At 42.9% G+C, this 23,011-nt stretch overlaps 1 protein-coding gene across 18 annotated transcripts in view; it reads right to left on the minus strand.

Moving 5' to 3' along the window:
* LOC135502760 (protein scribble homolog) overlaps nt 1-23,011 on the minus strand; it is a 112,905-nt gene that overhangs the window by 69,813 nt on the left and 20,081 nt on the right. For 17 of the 18 annotated variants that reach the window (XM_064795820.1, XM_064795819.1, XM_064795828.1 and 14 more), the window contains exons 6-12: nt 12,013-12,087; nt 7,990-8,134; nt 7,081-7,153; nt 3,483-3,528; nt 2,959-3,158; nt 2,392-2,564; nt 1,834-1,976 (exon numbers count right to left, since the gene is read on the minus strand). In XM_064795820.1, the coding sequence (XP_064651890.1) occupies nt 1,834-1,976; nt 2,392-2,564; nt 2,959-3,158; nt 3,483-3,528; nt 7,081-7,153; nt 7,990-8,134; nt 12,013-12,087 (855 nt within the window). The remainder of the gene's footprint in view (nt 1-1,833; nt 1,977-2,391; nt 2,565-2,958; nt 3,159-3,482; nt 3,529-7,080; nt 7,154-7,989; nt 8,135-12,012; nt 12,088-23,011) is intronic. The other variant, XM_064795816.1, reaches the window with a different exon arrangement.

The raw sequence follows: 23,011 nt of genomic DNA on the forward strand, positions 1-23,011 counted from the left end.
CCTCTATGGGGTGTAGACAATATGATCTCGTGTAGATCTAATAGCAGTATATTAGAGGAAGTATTCATTTGCCTATACCTGCTGCTGTGCATTCTTACGAGCATGCTTGTACGAGGGATATATTTAGTGCTGAGTCTGACATGACCAAGGGCCCTTACTGTGAATACTACTCACTTGAAGATGGCCAAATTAGCCCCTCTCCTCTAGCCTATAGTCCCCCTTTATGTTAAAGCCAGCTCTGTGACAAAATTCACTTTGAACAACAGGCCAAAATTACATACCGGAGTATTATCAGCTACAAATAGAAATACATACAACTTGAAGTTGTTAGCTGCAAGTGGACTTCATAATAGAATGTCTGATCAGGAAGACGGCACTGCTAAAGGCAGATCAGCAGACATAGGATGATGGATACTGCATCTAACATACTACTGATCTAGCTAATACCTCCTCCTACGTTAAATGATTATTCAGATTCTAATACCAATGGTTCAGATTACAAAGCTTGCCAGTCTGTGAATTGTAATTGTTTTTAGAAGAGCGTAGCAATTTGTCATAAGAGAAACCTTTTTTTGGGGGTGTTATGTTCGGAAGAATGTATTGTCTGCACATATGGACTGGTTAACCAACTAAGGCCAGCAACTGCTTGTAGGGAGGTTATTAGATGAATATTGGCGCGGTTGTTCAAAAACACCTAACGGTTATGTTAGTATCCTTAAGGAGTTAATCCCTTTGAACTTTTCACGTTAAGACTTAATGTGTCTGTGAAAGCTAACGTGTTTTTGAACAACCCAGCCCTGGGATGACCACAGCAGACAAGCGTCTTTTGTTGCATGCAATAATAATTGCAGGACGAAACAAATATTCACACATTAGGGATTTGAAGGGATTAACAAAACACACATTCACACAGCAGGGAAGGAATTGCTGGGACGAGTGACAAAGCAAACTTAATCAGAACACACTCATATCACATACAGAACACAACTCAAAACTTCCAACTCATATCGGGGATTCTATTCTAACACTCACACATCAATACATCTCAATGGTTCTCGATTGATAACTCTTCACGAATCATCTTAAACCAATCCGAGACTAGTCTGACTAGTTGGCAAGCGATGTCTAACAATTACTGGCTGCAACTTTAAGTAATGTTTGTTCATCATAGTGTCACTCCAAATGAACTGGCCAGCCAAATTTGGCTTACCAGAAAGTTTTCTTCTAAATTCGTATCTCTTATGCCAGGCACCTGGCAAGAAGGCAATAGTGAACAGAGCTCCTTTTGAGTATTCAATTTGGCAGTGACTTCAAGTAAAGTTTGTTTATTATAGCGTGTCACCCCAATGAACTGGTCAGCCAAATTTGCCCTATGAGACCCTTTGCATCAAAACTTTTATCTCTAATGCCAGGTGTCTGGTGAGAAGGCAGTTTGTACCTTATGTTATAAATTAGCTGGGAGCTAACCGCCCGGCCATGTAGCAAAGAGCTACGGGGCTTGAACCTACAAGCTTATGTTCTCAAGGCAGACGCTTTACCACTAGCCAATCCGGATAGTGCAAGTCATCAACAACTGATTTCTACGACTTGCCAGAGGTTTTTAAACCAATAAGTGTAAGTAATCACTGGCATGAAACCAATGAAATTCCAGCACTGCCCTTGGGTGACAGTAGAGAGGAAAGTTTCCCACATTCTTCAAATCTTCAAAACAGAACATGAAACAATCAAGAACAAAACACACTCAAAATAATAACACTATTTTGCCACACCCTGTAGAACCATTGAGATGTTTCCCATCGCTATGACAACACACAATCTTCAAACCTCTTTCACCTCCTTCGATTCGACTACCTCTTTTTCCTCGTCGTTTTCTTCCTCTCCTTCCTCCCCGGCAAATTTAATGGCGGGCGTCCGTTGCTCGGACCAACTGAGTCGGCTGTCCTGATCAGTTGCAACGCTACCTTTCAGTAGATTCTCTGGAATATGAAGTTCAGATTGATTATACTTTGAACTGACACGCTGCAGCAAAAAGTTCCTTCGAGTTGAAACAACACAGAAGTAGGGAATATCAAATTCAATGGCGAATGTTCCTCAGCCCAAGTGTTCAGATGGTCAATATGAACAAATTTTCTTCAAATATTTTCCCACCAAGATGTCAGTTCCAGAGAAAATGGCAGAAATGAGAATCGTCTGCTCAAGTCATACAGAAACAGGCTTTCAGTGTGGAGGTGAGCACCCTCTGGCTGGTCTTGTCATTTTTTGGGGAAAAAAATGAAGAAATCTTGTTCAGATGTTTGAAATGAACACATTTTCTTCAAATATTTTCCCATCAAGATGTCAGGTCCGGAGAAAACGGCAGAAAAGCAAGTCGTCTACTCATGTCACACGTACCCATGCTTTCAGTGTGGAATGCCTGCTGAGGAAGAAGGAAGCACGTGAGCACTTTCTGTTCGGTCTTTTCATCGTAATCCGTTTGGAATTTTAGCATCGGCTGCGCTTGGTTCTCTGATAACCAGATGGCCTTGAGGTTACAGCCGCTGATCGTGATGGGCAGGTACTCCAGTCTGGAAGAGAAATGAGGATATTTAGCGGTTCAGAATTATCAGAATTAACAAATGTCTGCAGTGAATGTTTACAAATCTTTGACAAATGATGGGAACATCTCTTGCATTGTACAAGAGAGAGCGAATAGGTGAGGTCAATTTTTGTTGACCATGATGACTTGACCAACTAGTCAAGCAAGAATCTACCATCAACTTCCAATCAAGACTTGCATGAGGTCATGACTCATGAGTGATGTCACACCTGTCGTATGCAACAAACGATTCGTCACATGCTCATAAGTAAGTTTATTGCACCTGAAAACGAGACTTTTTGGAACAGAGAGTGCTGTTGTCAACCTTGAAGGGGCAAGATTGACGGCCAGCACCGCCTATGGGCCGCGTGGGGAACACTCACCGATTACCAGATACGTCGAGAACGTGAAGATCCTTCAATTCGCCAATGCTGACCGGAAGATGAACGACCTTATTGTCGCGTAACGACAAAACACCGAGTTTCGTGCACTGGCCGATTTCTTTGGGGATTTCACAAATACGATTCCGATCGACATTCAAGTTTGTTAAGTTGATGAGATTGCCGATTGTTACAGGAAGTTCCTGAAAGAAATGATTCATACGATTTATCAGAAGGTCAAGCGAGACTTCAAGGCCTAATACATAAAATGCCAACCCCAAGTTAATGGGTTCCATGAACTTGGCCTAAGTAGACAAGTTTGTTACAATTCCATAATATAACCTTTCTTTAGGAGACAGGAATTTCGATTTTGCATTATGCCTGGGCTAACAGGTTCTTATCTACAGGGTGGCCCAGAATTATCTTCCCTCACACAATGGATACACGATAGAATCCTATTGTGTGAGGGATGATTATTCTGGGTCACCCTGTAGATTCCAAAGTCGGGTTTCTCAGCTAGTACTTACCGATAAAAGATTTTCTGTTAAAATAAGTTCCGTTAGACTTGTGCAACTGGAAAAGAATACAAAATAGCTAGCTGAATGGTTGGACTAATTTAACAAATACTGAGCTTAAGACCACACTCCACCTCTTGCACTGCTGCATAATGTGCAGAGAGGAATGCTGACCAAAGGTCACCATTCAACCACAAAGCTCCGGGAAACAGGTGGAACTCTCTCGGACAGTCGCCAATTACCGTTTATTTGAATGCTCTCAAACAATACTTTCTTTGGATGCCATCATGAAAAGATTGACTTCATAGCCTAATGGTTAACACTACTGGCTACCACGCAATAGGGCCCGGGTTCGATCCCGGGGAGAACCCAGGATTGTATTTCTGGATGAACCGGCGTGGCTTTCAAGGAACTAAAATTCCTGGCTCTTCACAACACGTACATAAACGTATGAAATACTCGAGGGTCTGTCGGATGAGACTAAAAGCTGTGGTCCCTTGTACCTGAGTGTCTATGCCAGGGCAAGTAAAAGATCCCACATAGGTGGACAGTAGCCTATAGTGGACTCCATACCTCCGGCAAAAATCCAATAGGGTTACGACGCCGGTAATGATGATGAATGATGATGATGATACACCTTTGTCTTTTTGAAATCCTTTCAGAATTGCCCCAAACTCAACTGGTTAACATGGACAGATTCCCTTCTAACGAACACCGGAGAGGCAAAACTATTTTTACACTCATCTACGCACTACTAAGAGATCTTTTGTCTTACTTCCGAGATGAGGAACGTCTAACCTTTGACGAGACAAGACCAATTTCTCATTACCGCTAATGTACCAATCTGTGCTCAGAGCAGCATGCATAAAGGTCAAACAATGAGGGACACAAAACACATTTTTCATCTCTCTCCTGACATCAACCAGGCATCAGTTAGGATTAAGTAATACCATAAATAATGTCAAATGCCAAATTTTTGTGGGCAGTTTACCGTTGCTGCCTTTGCAAATAACTTTGATTCGAGAAAAAATGAAAACCGCAAAAAAAAATTCGATTAGAAAAACTTGGGGTTGTTATTATAAGTGCTTCAATGATTGACAAAGGACCAGTGATTATAATTGCTTCATTGTGATTGTGTGACAAAAAGATATTGTCTGCGAGTAAAAGTGGAAATTGCTGGCTTTGATACTGATTGGCGGTCACTGCAACCACTGGTTGTTGTCACAGGTGCCTGCAATGACCACCGCAAACCAACAATTTTGTCAGATGCGATCATGATCACTGGTCGCGGTGATTTCAATCACTCATTTGCGGGGTGCTTAACTTTGGTTGCAAACCTACAAAACCACCGAATCTGAAAACAACCTGTTGCTGAACGTGTTCACACCAAAAGGGTCCATATTTCAAACTCTCTGGGGACAAACGAACGAGTCTAACATTCCTATGGTCACACGCGAATGTAACAACGTGATTATCCAAATCACGACAGAGCCACATCAATCATAGAGTTTCAACAATAATGACAGTTCCAAATTGACAAAAGTTACAAATTCTCAGTAGCTCCCGCGGACTCATCAAGGGCTAATGCTTGCCAGCCACACTCTGTCACATTCTCAATGGTTAGAGGGGATTTCACACAGTAAGTTTTTCAGCCCCCTTCAATTCAAACATTTTCTCGGGCGGTGAAAATGTACCTCATCATTTCCTGTTTAAAAGTCTGGCACAGATCAATTAGCTAAATTCGGCTTAGAGAATATGTGGATAGGGTTCAATTCAGAAACACGCATTTGACGTGATGATGCATCAAGTGCTTGGATACCGAGTGTGGTGCGGCAGGGCATTGTATTCCTGTAAGAAAGTCGCTTTTACTCAAATAGACGGCAAACTGCCAAGCTTTCATTGGCGTTTTATTTTGATTAGGTTGTTTACTATAAGTGTGATTTATCAACATCAACCCAAAGACTACACTCGAGGTACGCTAGACCCTTTTATTACGGAAGCCATTTTGCGCCAGAACTGTGGACTTTTCATAGCCAACAGTGTGACGTCACCGCCAATCAACTTGTCATTTTGTGTCACCGTCATTAGATGTCTGTGGAGCCGCTATCTCATTCTCCAACAACAAGCTGTATCAGAACTCGGTGATGGAGATTACAGAGTCAGGGGAATGTGTTTAAATGTCATAGTTGACTGTCATCGATGGTGGCTTTTAAAATCTTCTGCAGACAAGATATAAAGAACAGGTCAATGTTTCCTTCCATCTTGGAGGACAGCTGGTACTCAAGGGATGCATCGATAACCATAAACGTCACAGAGATTCCATCACGCCTGCTAATTTCAAAGTTAAAGAGTAATTTGCAGGTCAACTGCACTTTACTTCAATGTTGGCTCAGTTCTTGGACGTGTTGTTTTACAGGGAGTATACTGTACAACCTCCAAGGTGGCATGAGAGAGTTCTTGCGTACCACTACAGGAATTGGGTTTATTCAGGGCTAGAGATAACCACCGAAAAGTGTATTTTGCAGCATAAAACCTGGCCCAGGACCCTCACGTTTGAAACTGATAACTTAGAAATCTGTTACAGGACTTGGATTTTGTCAAGACTTTAGTTTGACTCCCAAGTTAGAAAGTCTCGCTAGAGCCCAGTTTATTGGCTTATTGACTCAATCTTCAGTCAAGGCAATAGTTTTTTTTACTCAATCTTCAGTCAAGGCAATTTTTTTTTGGACTCAATCTTCAGTCAAGGCAATAGTTTTTTTTGACTCAATCTTCAGTCAAGGCAATAGTTTTTTTTGACTCAATCTTCAGTCAAGGCAATAGTTTTTTTTGACTCAATCTTCAGTCAAGGCAATAGTTTTTTTTGACTAAATCTTTAGTCAAGGCAATAGTTTTTTTTGACTAAATCTTCAGTCAAGGCAATAGTTTTTTTGACTCAATCTTCAGTCAAGGCAATAGTTTTTTTTATTTCTCCCTACCCCTCAAAGAACCAGGGACCTCTTCACCGCTGGCCAAGTGTCTGAGACACCAGACCACAGCGAAAGACGGGAGGCCACTGCTCACTTTCAGGAAGAATGCCAATAAGTCTACAGATGGGAAATATATCAATAATACCGTTAATCTGATATATGTTCCCAAATCCTTTGAATATTTTGGTCTGGCTCGTCTACAAAGGACTCCGAGAGGGCTCAGGATGTCAGGGACATCAACAGACTAAAGGCAAATGTAATGTCAAGCTATGAGGATCAGTAAGGCTAGGCTTTTATCATTTCAGATAGAAATATTGTAAAGGGTAAGTAAGGATTTAGAAGAGTTTGAACTAATCAGTTCAGTGAATAGGCTTTAGAAGATTGTGAACTACAGTCATTGCTTGCAGATAGATTCTTTTAACTTTTTGGACCCAAACTTCCAGTGCCCTTTTGACAACGAAATTCCAACCTTGGGAGCGCCCCCTATTCCTGTGATCCTAGATACATCGCTATTTCACTATCAAACATGTTAAAGCATCACATGCAGACAACCCTACCCGGAGACCTCGTCCAGAAAGGGTCAAATACCAAGCTATCTCGCACATGAAGTGCGAAGAATGATCGAAAAAGAAAATCACACTTACTATCCGACTTCCGAGGTTAAAACGAGCAGTCTATTTTGGTCGAGCTTCAAGATGGACAGCTTCTTCAGGTTACCTAGGCAACGAGATCAAACAAGATTACATAAGGTGCGAGGATTTATTGACAATTCGCGATGACGAAAACGATTTTTGATGCGTCGCGCTTCTGTCGATTAATCCTGCCAATCAAGCAGACAGGTACGCCATCAGTGCATAGCTTACGGGCGCAGCGACACGAAGTATCAACACGACGGCAAAAAATGGCCGAGCGTAAATTGATCTGGAGGAACTAAATAAACGACTAATGCATTTGTGTAAGAGTGGCACCAAAGGCATGCAACTCCTAACTCGTCACTAAAGACGATGGAGGTACCGTAGAACCACCCTTATAAAGATGTCCTTAATAGAGAGGTGTCCTGATTAGAGAGGTTAGATTGAATTGAAACATACATAACTTGTACAGATTCATTCAGATAAACACAGTAAATGGGAATTTCGTGTTTTTTTCGCACGACACCCAAAACTGGAAATCCTCTTTCGGTTGCCGCGGCGACAAGATCAAACAAGATAAGGCGGCCATAAAAACCAGATCGATGGTGATTGGTTACGCCTGGTGGGGTAATGCCACCACTCACGATTCACGTCAGGAAGGATTTGGCGGCGACCATTTCATGTTGATATCGCAGAGCGTGCAGGGCTATTTCTGACGCAAATTGAACACTACATTGGCAACCTGTCAAATACAGCCTCGACGGAGATTTTTTCTTTCATGGACAACCTTGCATCATAGATTGATTCCACTTGAGCATTTTCCCGCTTTGGTTGCCATGGCGATGAAACTACACTAAGCACCAGCGGTTATTTGGTCATTCAAATGACCTGTTTACGCAGTTCACTGGGGCAGATACGTACCTATGCCATCAGGCAGCACCTCCAGCTGGTTCTGTGACAGTATCAGGTCTGTGAGATTTGATAGGCCCTTAATCTGGTCCGGCAGTTCCTCTAGCTTGTTCTCTGACACATCGATCTGCTGTAATTTATTCAGGTTACCAATTTCCTGAAAAGACAATTTATTTATAACCAGTTGAAAAGAATGTTAAGACTCCAAAACCCGCTTTTTAAATACAGTAGAACCTCTCTATTAAGGACACCATCGGGACTGACAAGTGATGTCCTTAATAGAGGGGTGTCCTGATTAGAGAGGTCAAATTGAATGGAAAGTACCAATTTGGGACCAAAACTAGTGTCCTTAATAGAGAGGTTGTCCTTAATAGAGAGGTGTCCGCTAAGGGAGGTTCCACTGATCATTGAAAATCTTTCTACTTTGTCAGGATTGGTCTGCTCGGCAAGCTGGAAAGCCTGATCCTCAGAAAGCTGGGGTACTGACCTACCAGGGTGCTTTTTCCACACACTAATGTTGAACAAACAAATGAAACTGCGCCCAAAACAGTCTGTGCAAATTACAGCTTCTTATTGAGAATTAATATAAGGAAACTACGCCCGAAAACGTACATTTCGCGACGAAAATCATCAGCGGAGGAGTGCCGCAAAATACATTAACAGAGATGCCAATCAGACGATGAATAAAGAGAGAGCGCTTGATACTAATGGAACAAATACCTCGAGGGGATGCGGGGAAAGACGTTTGCCTTGAATCCCTCATCAAAGTTTTACGATGTCTTCATCAATTCTCAAACATTTCCGTTACTGTAAATCACTATTTTGCCTGCATTTTATTTTTTTGCAGGTTTTGCAAATAACGAAGATTCGCCAATTGAATTGAAAGTTATTGGATTTTTTTATTTGAAAAACTGAAGGTAATTTTGTAATCCACCAAGTTTTTGATTCATAGTCTGATATCAACTACGATAGGTTATCATCCAACTTTCCACTTCAAGCCAGGTCTGTCCCGAAACCTTTCAGTAGACATTAGATGAGCTGCTAGACCAGTGCTTCAATCGGAGCATTTCTGACCGGTACCAATTTTACACCTCGGTGGAGAGAGGTTAGATAGACAAAGCGGCCTGCCTACAGTCTCATGCCGACAGTGGGGATCGTACCCTGGACCTCTTGATCGCTAGGCAAGTGTCCAAGCCACTCCACCACAGCAACTTCCACATATTATACAGAACTTCTTGCAAGTCGCAAGATCAATTTTAAAGTTTGAACAACAGAGTAGGCCTAATGCTGTCATGAGCATAATCGTCAGGCAGTGTTCCAGGCACTAATCTCATCCATCTCGGACAAATCATCACCTCCCACACTCCGCAGCTACGCACCGATCATGCCCTATCACGACTGGCTGAGCTGTTGCTGGCCCGGATTAGCCCGTCGACACTGTTCGACGGGATTAGAGTCGCCACTTCGTGAAATTGTCATTAGTGGGATGGCTGGCTTCATAAAGCCCGCCCCGGAGGAATTTAAACCTCCATTGGCATTTCTGGACGACTCCACCACAAGAACTTCTGTGGACGTCTATAAAGAACCTCTCTTAGCGGACACCTCTGTATTAAGGACATCCTCTCTATCAATGACACTAGTTTTGGTCCTAAATTGTTTGTTTTCATTCAATTTCACCTTTCTAATCGGACACATCAGGACAGCACATATCAGTCCTGAGGGTGTCCTTCATAGAGGTTCCACTGTATGCATACATTACTATATATATATTTTTTCATTGTTTTTTGAAGGAGCAGGGCACATTTTGGGTGTTAAAAGGGCAAAATGTTGCCCCTCAAGGCCGCATTATGTCCCACCCTTCTGATATGCCCAGGCTAGCGACTATTTTTAATGACATAATCAACACGTTCACGCCATTTTGAACTGCAGGAAGAAAGCGACAGGAGCTGCTGAACCGTATTCACTACAAACTCTCCCAAGTGGAAACTCATTCCTTTGCAAATCGTAAAATTACCGTTTTTAGAAACGCTCTGAGAAGTAAGCTCGAAATGGAGACAATGTCATTATTCCTACGAACTGAACCCTTTAAATTTTTTTAGGATCGTGCTTTTATATTTCAGGAGTTGGTTCAATTAGTTTTAAATCTCGTTTTTTTTTGCAGTTGCAGCTTAAACTCAAGAGATAGATCATTAAGATACAGGGTGCTTCACAGAACTTGGGCCACTGGTCGCTCGTTTTAACCCTCTTACTCCCGTACACACCTTCTGGCAAGTATGCTAAACAGTAGAACCTCTCTATTAAGGACACCCTCGGGACTGACAAGTGCTGTCCTTAATAGACAGGTGTCCCGATTAGATAGGTCAAATTGAATGGAAACAACCACTTTGGGACCAAACCTAGTGTCCTTAATAGAGAGGTGTCCGTTATGAGAGGTTCCACTGTATTTGCTTAAATTCTGTACTTGCAAACGATGGATGGAGGCTCTACCAATTAACTAATAAAATTGACCTACGCATGAGGCAGATTCCAACCTTTCCAGATGCCTGGAAAATGCATATTTGGCACTTGGCTTCCCTTTCCTAAATTTCTGGATCCGTTACTTCAGGGTTAACAGGTTGTTGTTGTCCCTCAAGAAGTACTCATGTAGGCCTACTTGATGAGGCCTATGCTACCTGTACAACCGGGCTATCTGATACCATCAGGTCTCACCTGATATTTTGGTTTTACCGACTGCAAAAACACGCCAAAGATGCCATAACCTATCCATGGTTAACACCAGCAGTCAATTAGAGGCAGTATTCATCTATCCTGAAATAGCTCAACTGGCTTTCCTCTGGGGTTTGGCATTTGAAAAGTGGCGGCCCTGTCATGTGCAGTCAACGCCCTTGACATGTCCTTGAGCGACCTGTCTATATACCACACACATACCCTCCATCAATCGCCAAGCATACAACAGACATACCGTCGCACCCCTGAAGGTGCCAAGGCAAGTGCCATAATCAGATTTGCCACATCAAATGCACCACCTCGCCGCTATTACGATGGACGTGATTCCATTCGATCATGGCCAGTACACTCAACTTCGACCGTGAAATTCAATTCTGCGGAAATACTTGACAGTTAATAATGTCGAGGCTTTGAAATTGGTGCGGTGTGTTGGGGTTATTGATGAAGGGGGTTGGCCTTCCGAGGGGGAAAGATATAGGATAAGCTATTGATTATTTGTCCTTATGAGGGCTTAGATGTATAGCCACGTAAATAATCCTGCCCATGATTCAGTTAGAGGAATTATTGATAGAAGGGGACAGCCTTCTGAGTTCGCTCAACGCATTTTGGGTAGGCTAATTGACGCCATAATATGGGCTCGTATGATACAGCCATGTGAATAGTACTAATCGTGATTCGTTAAAGGACAACATGATTTGAGATGGGCGATAAGCACAGGGTTATTGGTGAAGGGGGTTGTCCTTCTGAGACTGAGAGACTTGGGACAAGCCAGTAATGTCTCCTTATGATGGCTTAGGTACAGCCATATCCACTATTCTGATAGTCGAAGAACTCTAGTTCAAGGAAGTGATATCAAAGTAGAGGTGTTGGTCGTCTTATCAAAATGATGAGGGCGGAGCTAAAATGTTGACCAAAACTGAGGCAAGGTTTTGGCAAACATTTTAGCTCCACCCAAACAGTTTTGGTGAGACAATCAACACCGACAGTGAGGTATCAATTTCTTCTAAAACACCTCAAATTTAACAACGAATAGCGTCCATTTTGATTGCTTCCATATCTTGCACCAACCCAAGCGGTTTGGTTGCCAAACCATAACGGTTGTATTGTACGCGCCGGTCACCGATCAAAAGGTTGACCGCGCTCAACGTTGCTTAACTTCCACTCTGGGGCCAACGTGCCAACCACTGGGCCATAAAGGAATTCCCTCATGGCCGACGGGTTATAAGCCGTGCCATATACCTGGGGGTACTATACAATGGTAAAACAAATTCGACTTGAAAATTTTTTTTTTTGTCCGAATGTACTTACTGGAGGTAGCTCGTTGAGCTCGTTGCAGTCCAGCCATAACTCTAACAAACTTGGCAACTGTCCAATGGTATCCGGCTAAAAATACAGAAAAGTTAGAAAAATTAAATAAAATCTGATGTAAATGACCAATAAATCCATAAAATATTCATCCAATTAACTGAAATTAATTTCGAGTTAATTTATTGGACGTGTGAGGCTGTAAAACAATGAAGATTTCATGGAATTAATTTAACCAGTCGATCAATTAAATCTCTTAATTGAATCAATCAAGCTGTCAATCAAACAATTAAATCAAGTGTCTCGACAATGTTAAGCATTATTCTCTCATCAACTGTAAAGGCGCATCATCAAAGGGGCTTTCACATGACCAATGTTTTGACTTATTTTTACATTTTCTCTGACGGTGATGATATTTAATCGCTACTTTGGGTTAGCGCCTAAATTCAGAAACGCAGGATGCTCACCGTGAGAGGAAATGGTTTCTTCATTAGCGCCAACACGCCCTTACAACCCCGACATCCTCCAACAGCGCATAATTATCACACTGTCATTTCATCCCCCATTTTGACTCATCTTAATGGCTTTAACTATCATTATCATATAATGACAGGCTGTTTTCCTCTAATTACATAGTTGGAGATTGGCAGATTTTTGCATTCAGCGCAAAGTCAGAGATGAGAATTATGATGGAGAACGGATTTTCCAGCAATTAATTTGAAAAAATTTACAAATCTGGTACAGTAGAACCTGTCTATTAAGGACACCCTCGGGACTGACAAGTGCTGTCCTTAATAGAGAGGTGTCCTGATTAGTGAGGTCAAATAGAATGGAAACAACCAAATCGGGATCAAAACGAGTGTCCTTAATAGAGAGGTTGTCCTTAATAGAGAGGTTGTCCTTAATAGAGAGGTTGTCCTTAATAGAGAGGTCGTCCTTAATAGAGAGGTCGTCCTTAATAGAGAGGTCGTCCTTAATAGAGAGGTCGTCCTTAATAGAGAGGTCGTCCTTAATAGAGAGGTCGTCCTTAATAGAGAGGTCGTCCTTAATAGAGAGGTCGTCCTTAATAGAGAGGTCGTCCTTAATAGAGAGGTCGTCCTTAATAGAGAGGTCGTCCTTAATAGAGAGGTCGTCCTTAATAGAGAGGTCGTCCTTAATAGAGAGGTCGTCCTTAATAGAGAGGTCGTCCTTAATAGAGAGGTCGTCCTTAATAGAGAGGTCGTCCTTAATAGAGAGGTCGTCCTTAATAGAGAGGTCGTCCTTAATAGAGAGGTCGTCCTTAATAGAGAGGTCGTCCTTAATAGAGAGGTCGTCCTTAATAGAGAGGTCGTCCTTAATAGAGAGGTCGTCCTTAATAGAGAGGTCGTCCTTAATAGAGAGGTCGTCCTTAATAGAGAGGTCGTCCTTAATAGAGAGGTTCCACTGTAATTGGACAGTTGTAGAGTATAGGTGGCTGCACTCAAAGTAACAAGGTCAACCGAATTCTGCACTCCATAGTCCATAGGTGACGGTTTTTGCCCGATTTTATTCTTACTGTTTGAACCTCTCCTATGTGGATGATACGCCATTCCTGCGCCGCTGTAATACGTTTTGGAACGTTCGAAAAAACTTTCGACTAAACATTCTAGAGGTAATACAACACTTGTCAAAAATAACATTCCATCAAAATGGTTTTTGCACCCAATATCAAAAATATATAAAGGCAAACCTCCAGAGGGTGTACATCTGCGTTGGCTGAAAAACCCTAAAGGACTTCCAAAAGCTCATGATTTCCCAGACCCAAGGGAGCAAGGCAACTCAACTTGTCAACAGACAAGTTGGACATGATTCAAATTGATATAAACAGTCCAATTGAGACGACCATCGTACACGAAAGCATGAGAGGTCGTAAATCTCACCTCCAGGCAGCAACACACAAACAATATCTTAATCCTAAAATCCCCGGAGAAACTACAATTTCGAATTCTACAACTAGACTCAAAGCAATTTAGACGTTTTCGTCCCGTTACCACGGTAACCAATGTTCCACCAATTTGAAAACAAAGGTAACGTCAATGCCAATACATTAGGTACATTGACGATCGAGACGAACAAATCTTAAAAGTTGAAGCATTCATTGCGGTGAGCCGGGGGGGGGGGGGAAGATTTTTTATGTAATTTATCGACCGAGGAAACAAAACAGACACCGATTGTTTAAAGGAAACAGTGGACTTTGGACGAAAATTGCCAACTGGAGTATTTAGTGAGCTGTGATTTCAAGTTCAGCTTGAGACGTATGAAAGTTTATTGCAGGGCACCAGCAGGACTTTTTTTGGCAAGTACCATCCACAGCATTGACAAAGTGATAATGAGGCTGCGTATCCATCGACTGGTCGCGTGCGGCGTTTTTCCTTGTGACGCGCCACACACAAGAGGAACCTTTCTTTGGCTTATTCATGTTATTGGATGTTTCCATGGGTTGTACCATCGACCGTATGAAACAACGTCTCAATTGAACCGAGCCACAGCTTGAGAAAAAGAATGCATCATGCTGCACTTGGTTGGCATCAAATGCAACCCCACAACTTCCCGACCCCACATATTAACTTAGCAATTTGCATTGATTGCAATGATATCGTGATATTGATATCCAAGAACCCGCAAAAGTGCGATAACCCGATAATTGAAATGCACAACTCCACCCGATGCACTTTAGTGACGGAATGCAGCCAATTTAGATAATCACAGGCCTACAGCAGTAGCACTGTGATTAAATTACAGAAGTATTCAAATATGTAGATATGATGGATACAGTACCTTTCTAAAGTAAACTGTCCTAGTATTTTGACAACAATCTCCATTAAGTGCTTTAACTCGACATGTATAATAGCCCCAGCTCATCAACTGAGAAACTTTTGCATGCCAACCAATGGCTGATTTTTTCAACAATAATAAAAACACACTGGGCATGTATTTAATTTGGCCTAAGACAGTCCCTGAAACATAGCCACCTCTCTATTAAGGACACCCTTGGGACTGACCCTCCTTTAATTGAGAGGCGAACTGATTAGAAAGGTCAATTTCAATGGGAACAACCACTCCGGTACCATTTGCCGAGTCCTCAGAGAGGGTGTCCTTAATAGAGGGTGTCCTCAATACAGGAGTGTCTGCTGAGGGTGGTTAACAAGTTTCACCACTCCACATCATTCCTCTTTAAACCACTCATGTACTGTTATTGATTTTTTCTAGTATTTGTCCAGGAAAACGCCAGGTGCATACGTTTTTTTATGATTGAGATCTGCCAACACATACAGTTTGTTTATCACAGCAATTTGATTCCAAATATATCAAGTGCCAGGCAACGAGTGATGTCTGTCACTGCAATACGCAATAACAATTGCTGAAATGTGTGACAAAAATCTCTTGTCTGCCGATAAAACCAGGTGGGTTTGATACTGAATTCTCCGATCACAGATTCTCCCCTAATCCAGAAAGCTTTCTGTTGAATCTGAGGGGCACACAAGACTGTGCTACACTTGACCATTTCAGGCCAGTTGAAAGTACAGGTTGGTACAGGAGGAGCCTTGAACCCATGACCTACTGATCACAAGTCGGACACTCCTCCACTGTACCAGCGGCTTCCCAACATCGTCAATATACTCTTTATCAAGCACCAACAAACCACACCCTTCATCTCATTCACATGCCCCTCCCCAAGTTCCAGGCTGACCATAATGCCCCGGCTGCTCCAACAATGAATAGTGTTTCATCATTATCATCATCATCATCATCATCATCATCATCATCATCATCATCATCATCATCTAGACATTGTGGCCTAGAATTTGGACTTTGCCTCAGGTTTTTGGTTGTCGCCAAAAAAATTTTTGCAAAAAAATTCAAATTTTTTTTCTTCTCTTGTAGTCACCGCAACAGTCCTAGATATTTTATAGGGTTAGGGCTGGAAGTCTGAAAAGGTAGAGGAGACAAGGGCACAGCCTAAAAGGTAGCAGGCCGCCCACTGCTTTCAATGGAAACACATTAACAAATTCTTTTCGCAGAGACTATAGCGAGTACTGTATTCTAACCGGGATAAAAGACCCAACACTCTCCCAGTGCGAACTCATCTATTGTTCTACTAGATACTATTTACTGAGCGCTAACAAATATAACACCCTTCCATCTCATTCTCGTTGCCCCAAGGAATCATCGATTGTTTGCTTCTGTCTCATTATCATCACACTGCTTTTCACCGCTGGGGAGAGTTTTACGAAAATCTACTGCCGAGCAATTACAGTGAAGACTGCTTCTCAAATTGAATCAACGACAGATTAATGTGCCATCACTGCATTAATAGAAGCCCACTGTAGGTACGTAATTTGTGCAGGGTAGCCATTTGCATAACCTTAACTCTTTCTGTCTCAAGAATAGAGCCATTACTTGGGGAGGAGGCACCTAAAGTGCTCTGACCCGATTGCAAAACGATATTGCACAAGATAAGCAAGGTAATGGAACACACTGAACTCAGCAAAGTACTAGGCTAGAACCCATTGACAATGCACACTTGCCAGGAACACAGAATAGCATCAAACGCATCAAGCAATGTTATTTATGGACAGCACTGTACCATGATCAGACAAATAAGCCTCTTTATGCTTATGTTACTGAAAGCCTCATTTCCGCGCCGGCATTTCCAACACTCTGTGTGCCATCACGCACACGCCAAGACATAGATGATTCTCAGTGGGGGGTCATCCCGTTACATTATTTGCACGCCAGTTACATGGTGTGGCATTGTTATTGTTTCCTCGTTGATAAATACGCAGCATTTATGATTTGTTTCATGTCGTTCCATTCTCCTGTGCAGGAATGCGACGTTTTCTGACACACGCAGCGACACATCTAAAGTTATGGTAGAAGTTACAAGTTCACCACGACTCTAACATCAACTTTACTCGTCCTGTCTCCATCTTGTTTGAAGGTCAATACTGCCTCTAATGAACTGCTGATACTAGTCACCGCGAGAGCACCAATGGCCCCCTGCTCATGCAACTCTCCCTTTAACAGAGTAAAGGATGCTAAAATGCAAAACAGATTTTGTCCCGGTTGCTCCGCATGGACAAAAAGCATAGTGGAGAACCTTCCTTGATTGACTCATAACAACTGCCATCACAGGCCGAAAACCATTACGCCCGGTCTTAAACAATATTGAAATTATCACCGCTTTTCAAGAATTTCTCATTATTCGTCCAACCCGATACGCGGATAGCGTGCTTGCTGACTTTCTGCACTATGTTCTCGGAGTTATTGACAAATAAAGGCAGGCATATGCTAGATATACGTGCATGGTCTCTCCCGTCATGTAACATGCGAGAATCAATAAGGACTGGGGCTGTGTACACAACTGTCGCTATTTTCAGGAGGAGGAGGAGGAGGACTCACAAACTATGATAATAAAGACTTTTTGAGAAAACAGCAACTGAAGTTGGGAATATATTTAATTTTATACCAACATCAATGTGGATGCTAACAAAGCAATTGTACAGCAGATAGCCAAAATGTGCCGTCATTAGGAAAGTAATGTTGGGCCGCAAACGAAAGTAATGTTGTGCCGTGATCACGAAAGGGTTCAGCTGCTTGGGTTTTGTTTCTGTGTCCCCTTTGAATGTTAAAGCTACAAATGAGACGACCAAGGTTTCGATGACCACAGGGCAGACTGAATGCCTCCCTTGGCAATTAAACCAAAGAGATGGAGAGCAAATGACTCCACCAAGTGAGAAACATGTGAAGCTAGTGTGGACTCTACCTCTGGCCGAAGGTAGAATCACTAGGCCAATAAACCCAACTGGTGTCACAAGCTCGTGTGGACTCTACCTCTGGATGAAGGTGGAGTCACTTGGCCAATAAACCCAACTGGTGCCTAGCCGTAGAGGCACATAAAAACGCTCATCCCGCCTTGGAGGAGGAATACTCCCTTGAAAATAACACCTCCAAGTGCAGAGCAAGTGCTGAAGAGGCTGAAGAAGAAGGTGCCTTTACTCCTTGAAGAGATAACTTTAGTCGCCAAACTATGACTGCGACAGTTAGATGCAAATCAGACCCTGAAGATGCTACCAAAGTCCATCGTGCAGACTGAATTCTTCCCCTTTATCTAACCATAGCAATGACGTGTTATGTCAGGAAAAATTCTGTATCAAGACTTGGTGCTGCAGCGATAATGATTGTTAAAGTTAGATGCAAATGAGGCCATCAAGATATTTTCTGAGACCATGAAGCAGACTGAATGCTTTTCTGTCACTTCAAAGAACTGCAGAGTGGAGGCACTCCAACATTCCAAGAGCACGAGAGTTGGAAATCAATTCTTAACATTTGCATTTCTAAAGGTGGATATAAGATCACAGTGAGATCTGGCATCTGAGGACCATTGAGAGTAGTCATCACCATTCCTTCTTTAATACGCTTTCTATTTGATACATATACGCCTTAAAGTTAAAAGTTAGAGTTCTAGTCTGATGGAGAGGAATACTGGCCAAAGGACACAACCCTGACCACAAAGCTCTGGGGATCTTTGGTGGAACTCTCTAGGACAGCCGACTTTGTTATGGAAAATGGACCGACAGTCTAGCACGCATCTCAAAAATTCCCAAAGCAGAAGAAGAAGAAGAATAGTCAGATATCAACTTCGGTAGAGGTGTCATCAGACTTCACACTCTACACCCCGGTTCATTCTGAAGCCTTCCAGAAGAATTCAGACGAGCTGCACAATCAGCACTACAACTCGACTGGTACCCCTCCATACAAAGGTTGCCTGGAGTCGAAAGGCGCAGGAGTTTGTTAACTCTGACACCGAAGTGTGACACATTTTTACACTCTCATTGACTTGCACTAAATCCACTGCTGCCAAGTTGCCAGGGCCCGGTTGTTCAAAGCCCGGTTAGGGCAGCTACAGCTAAGTTTTAGTGACTGCTACCAAACTTAGCAAGATCACAGTAGTTTAGCAGCCGCAAAACCAGATTGCGAAGCTTTGAACAATCAGGCCCTGGTGCTAAAGATGCAGCTCTCAATGTCGACTTTCAACATGTGCTACAAGCTTCCATACATCCACATGGATCTTGGCATATGTGATATTAGTCTAAAGCTGTCAGCCCGCCGATTGTTTTCTTGTAAGACAGCAAAGGTCACCTGAGACATCTACGAGATAAGTCTCATGTGGACACGCCATCTCTCGCAGACGATCAAGTGACAATTAATGGACATGTTAAGCCAATATCCGCTTTGATGAGACCATAGGTGGTGGCGATGATGATATGATGATGTGATGAGGAAATCATGAGGACATTGGTCATATTGGATGATTTCGTGATTAGAATCATTGTCGCTTTCCAACAAGATGTCAACATGAATCTAAGATCGCAACAGGTTATCTTGGAAAACTCACTCTTTGATTGACCAAGGGTATAGTTGTAGATACTTAGCCCGAAGCACTCTGTAGCAGAGAAGGTGTTCTCTGCCAAGGCTTAATTTGAAGTGCCAGCGAATCCTTCATCTACCAGATAAGTGTCATGTGAGCACGCAATCTCTCGCAGACGATCAAATGACAATTAATGGACATGTTAAGCCAATATCCGCTTTGATGAGACCGTGAACAGTGGCCATGATGATGTGATGAGGAAATCATGATGATATTGGTCATATTGGATGATTTCGTGGTCAGTTTCCACAAGATGCCAGTAAATCCTACATCTACGAGATGAGTGTCATGCGAGCACGCTATCTCTATAGCAGACAATCCAGTGACAATGGACATGTTAAGCCAATATCCGCTTTGATCAGACCATGGACAGCGGCAGTATTCATCGTGCTGGGAAAATCGTAAGGACATGAAGGACATCAGTCTTGATTATTCGGTGGTCAAAATCGTGCTCGGTCTCCAATGAGATGTAGAGGGAATCTTGGTTTCGTGACTATACCAACAGAGCATCAGGATTATTGCCTAAACCCAGCATCTTGCTATTTTGTTACTAACTTGAAGCCTCTTCCAATGTCAGAGTCCAAATGCAAGTCTTGCCGTACGTCAAGGAGTTACACAGTCCAAATGCAAGTCTTGCCGTACGTCAAGGAGTTACACAGTCCAAATGCAACTCTTTGCTGACCCACTGTTGCTGAGAGCGCTTGTATCAACCACAAGCCCAAAGCTGTTAGAATCACAAGACAACGAGACACCTATCTAAGATGAAAGAGCCAATTACCTACAGTCACCTCTGCATCTTTACCAAAAAATCCTCCATCTTCTTCCATCTTAAGCCAGAGATTACAAAATCCGGGGTTGAACGACCGGTAACTGGATGGATGGGAATACGGCGATCATTCCAACTCAATCATTGGCAATCAATCGGCAAGGAAACCATGCCGTCGATGAAGTTGTCAGTCGTCTTATTATTAGATCAAGGCTATAGAATTACTATTACCGTCTGCTCCTGGACATGCTGAAGCTGACTACACATCTCGACACAAGATTGCCTATTCGATGTCCAATTCACTCCACAAATTCTCTTCTTATCATTTGAGTCGCACAAAGATCTTTTTCTCCACTGCCCCGCCTGCAATATCTAGGGTTGAATGACGGGTTACTTGGCGTGAATCGTAATGTCATCATCTTTCCAATTTGATCAATGCCACTGGCATCAGATCAAGCAACACAATCACACTGAATTGCTGGCCTCTTCATCTCCAACTATCTTCAATACCAGCTTCATATTCCACTAACTTGGGTTGGACGACCGATTACTCGACATGGACCAGAATATGGTGATGCGGAGTTCATCACTGGCGATCACTTGGCTATGGAAATCAATACGACGATCACATCGCCAACTGTCCCATAATTACATCATGATAACCAAACTACTGTCATCTGCTTCCCATAAACGTGTTAAGCACTCAGCCCTGAGTTTTCACTAGGATTAAATGACCGGTACAAGAGACTGCGCTCTGCCCGGAGATCGCACTAGGATGGAAAGACCAAGTCATGTCACTGCACTCCACTCTGAGATTGCACGAGGATCGAATAGCCGGTACATGCAACTGCACTCCACCCTGAGATCGCACTAGGATTGGAAGACCGGTACACAGAACTCCACTGAGATTGCACTAGGATCGAATGACCGAGTCATGTCACTGCACTCCACTCTGAGATTGCACTAGGATCGAATGGCCTGAACTGCACTCCACCCTGAGATCGCACTAGGATTGGAAGACCGGTACACTGAACTCCACTGAGCGTGCACTAGGATCGAGTGACCGAGTCATGTCACTGCACTCCACTCTTGAGATTGCACTGGGATCGAATGGCCTGAACTGCACTCCACCCTGAGATCGCACTAGGATTAGAAGACTGGTACACTGAACTCCACTGAGATTGCACTAGGGTGGAAAGACCGTGTCATGTCACTGCACTCCGGCCAGAGATTGCACCAGGATCGAAAAACCGATACATGTAACTGCTTGAATTGGAATATTGTGATCATTCCACCTTAATAAATGCCAATCAATACAATAGGCTACGGAAATCAATACAATTGATTAAGTCACCAGCTATCTTACTTCTAGATTAAGATGATGATAATGAATAATAACATTCACCCTCTGCCCTGAATGTGCAGAAGCTGGCTGCTCATCTTGAAATAAGATTGACAATCCATGTCGATTTCTCACACTTCACAGATTCCCTTTGGTCTTGTCGCAGCAAAACGCCTCCCACTCATCTTATCACTAAATAGGAAGATAGTGCCTTATCAATGATGCCAGCTCCAAGAGCTTGGCTAGTAAATCACTAGCTGGGCAGCTAACATTGATGACCTTGCTCCAGAGGTGTTAAATCTACTTGTTATCCCACGATCCGTTTCCACCAAGAGGCCACGTAACACAGAATCTTGTCGCAAGGTAGTGCCATCAACGGCGCCAATTTCTGGAGCTGGGATGATTGTCAATCACCTTCTTGGTTCCTAACATTGATCTCATAGCGCCTTCAGTGTCTAATGGGGTTGTCGAGTTCACAAGATCAATATTTAGGCTATGTATTGCCAAATAGTGCAGTAAGGTGGTACCATTGGTGATAACTCCTGCAGCTGGGATCGTCAATCTCTTTCTTGGTTGCCAACATCTATCTCCTAGCTCCAGAGGTGTCAAATCGACTGTTAACTCATGATCAGTTTCCAGTGAGAGGGTACGTAACGCCGAGTGGTGTAGTAAGGCAAAGCCATCAGTGGTGTCAACTCCTGGAGCTGGGATCGTCAATCTCTTTCATGGTTGCTTACATTGAACTCATAGCGCCTTAGAGTCTAATCGGGGCATCGAGTTCACACAATCAATATTTACGCTATGTGATGCCAAATAGTGGAGTGAGGTAGAGCCATCGATTGTGCCAACTCCTGCATCTGAAATGGCCAATCAGCTAACATTGACCTTCTCGCTTCTTAGGTGTCAAATCAAGTTGTTCCGATCATCCTTGGGCAGTTTCGTAAGATCAAGATAAAAGCTATTTAATGTCAAATAGTGCGGAAAGGTGGCGTCATCAACATCTGCAGCTGGGATTGTCAATCACCTTCTTGCTTGCTGACATTGATTTCCTCATGCCCAGAGCATCAAATCAACTCGTCATCTCATTATCAGAGGTTCTTGAGAGAGATATGGACGCTACGTAATCAAGCTGTACGCAGAGACCACATAGACTGGCTGGTTGGAGCTTTTAGTTATAGAATTTTTTGGGGAAATCTAAAAGTCTCTCAGGAGAGAAGTCTACAATCCATGCCCTCATTTGCATCCCACACTTCAGGCATGGCCCTGGTATCATTTAGTTCTTAAAGAGTCACGAACGGCATCGGCCTTCCCGTCCATCACGCACTGGAACAGACCGAACCCGATCACCTCAAAGTCGTGATGTGATGACTACAAATAGGACCACCATTCTTGCGTCAAGCGACACATCGATGATTGAGTTGGCCCGGTCAATACATCCTGACCG

Source organism: Lineus longissimus, chromosome 19 (assembly GCF_910592395.1).
Source record: "Lineus longissimus chromosome 19, tnLinLong1.2, whole genome shotgun sequence".
Lineage (NCBI taxonomy): Eukaryota > Metazoa > Nemertea > Pilidiophora > Heteronemertea > Lineidae > Lineus > Lineus longissimus.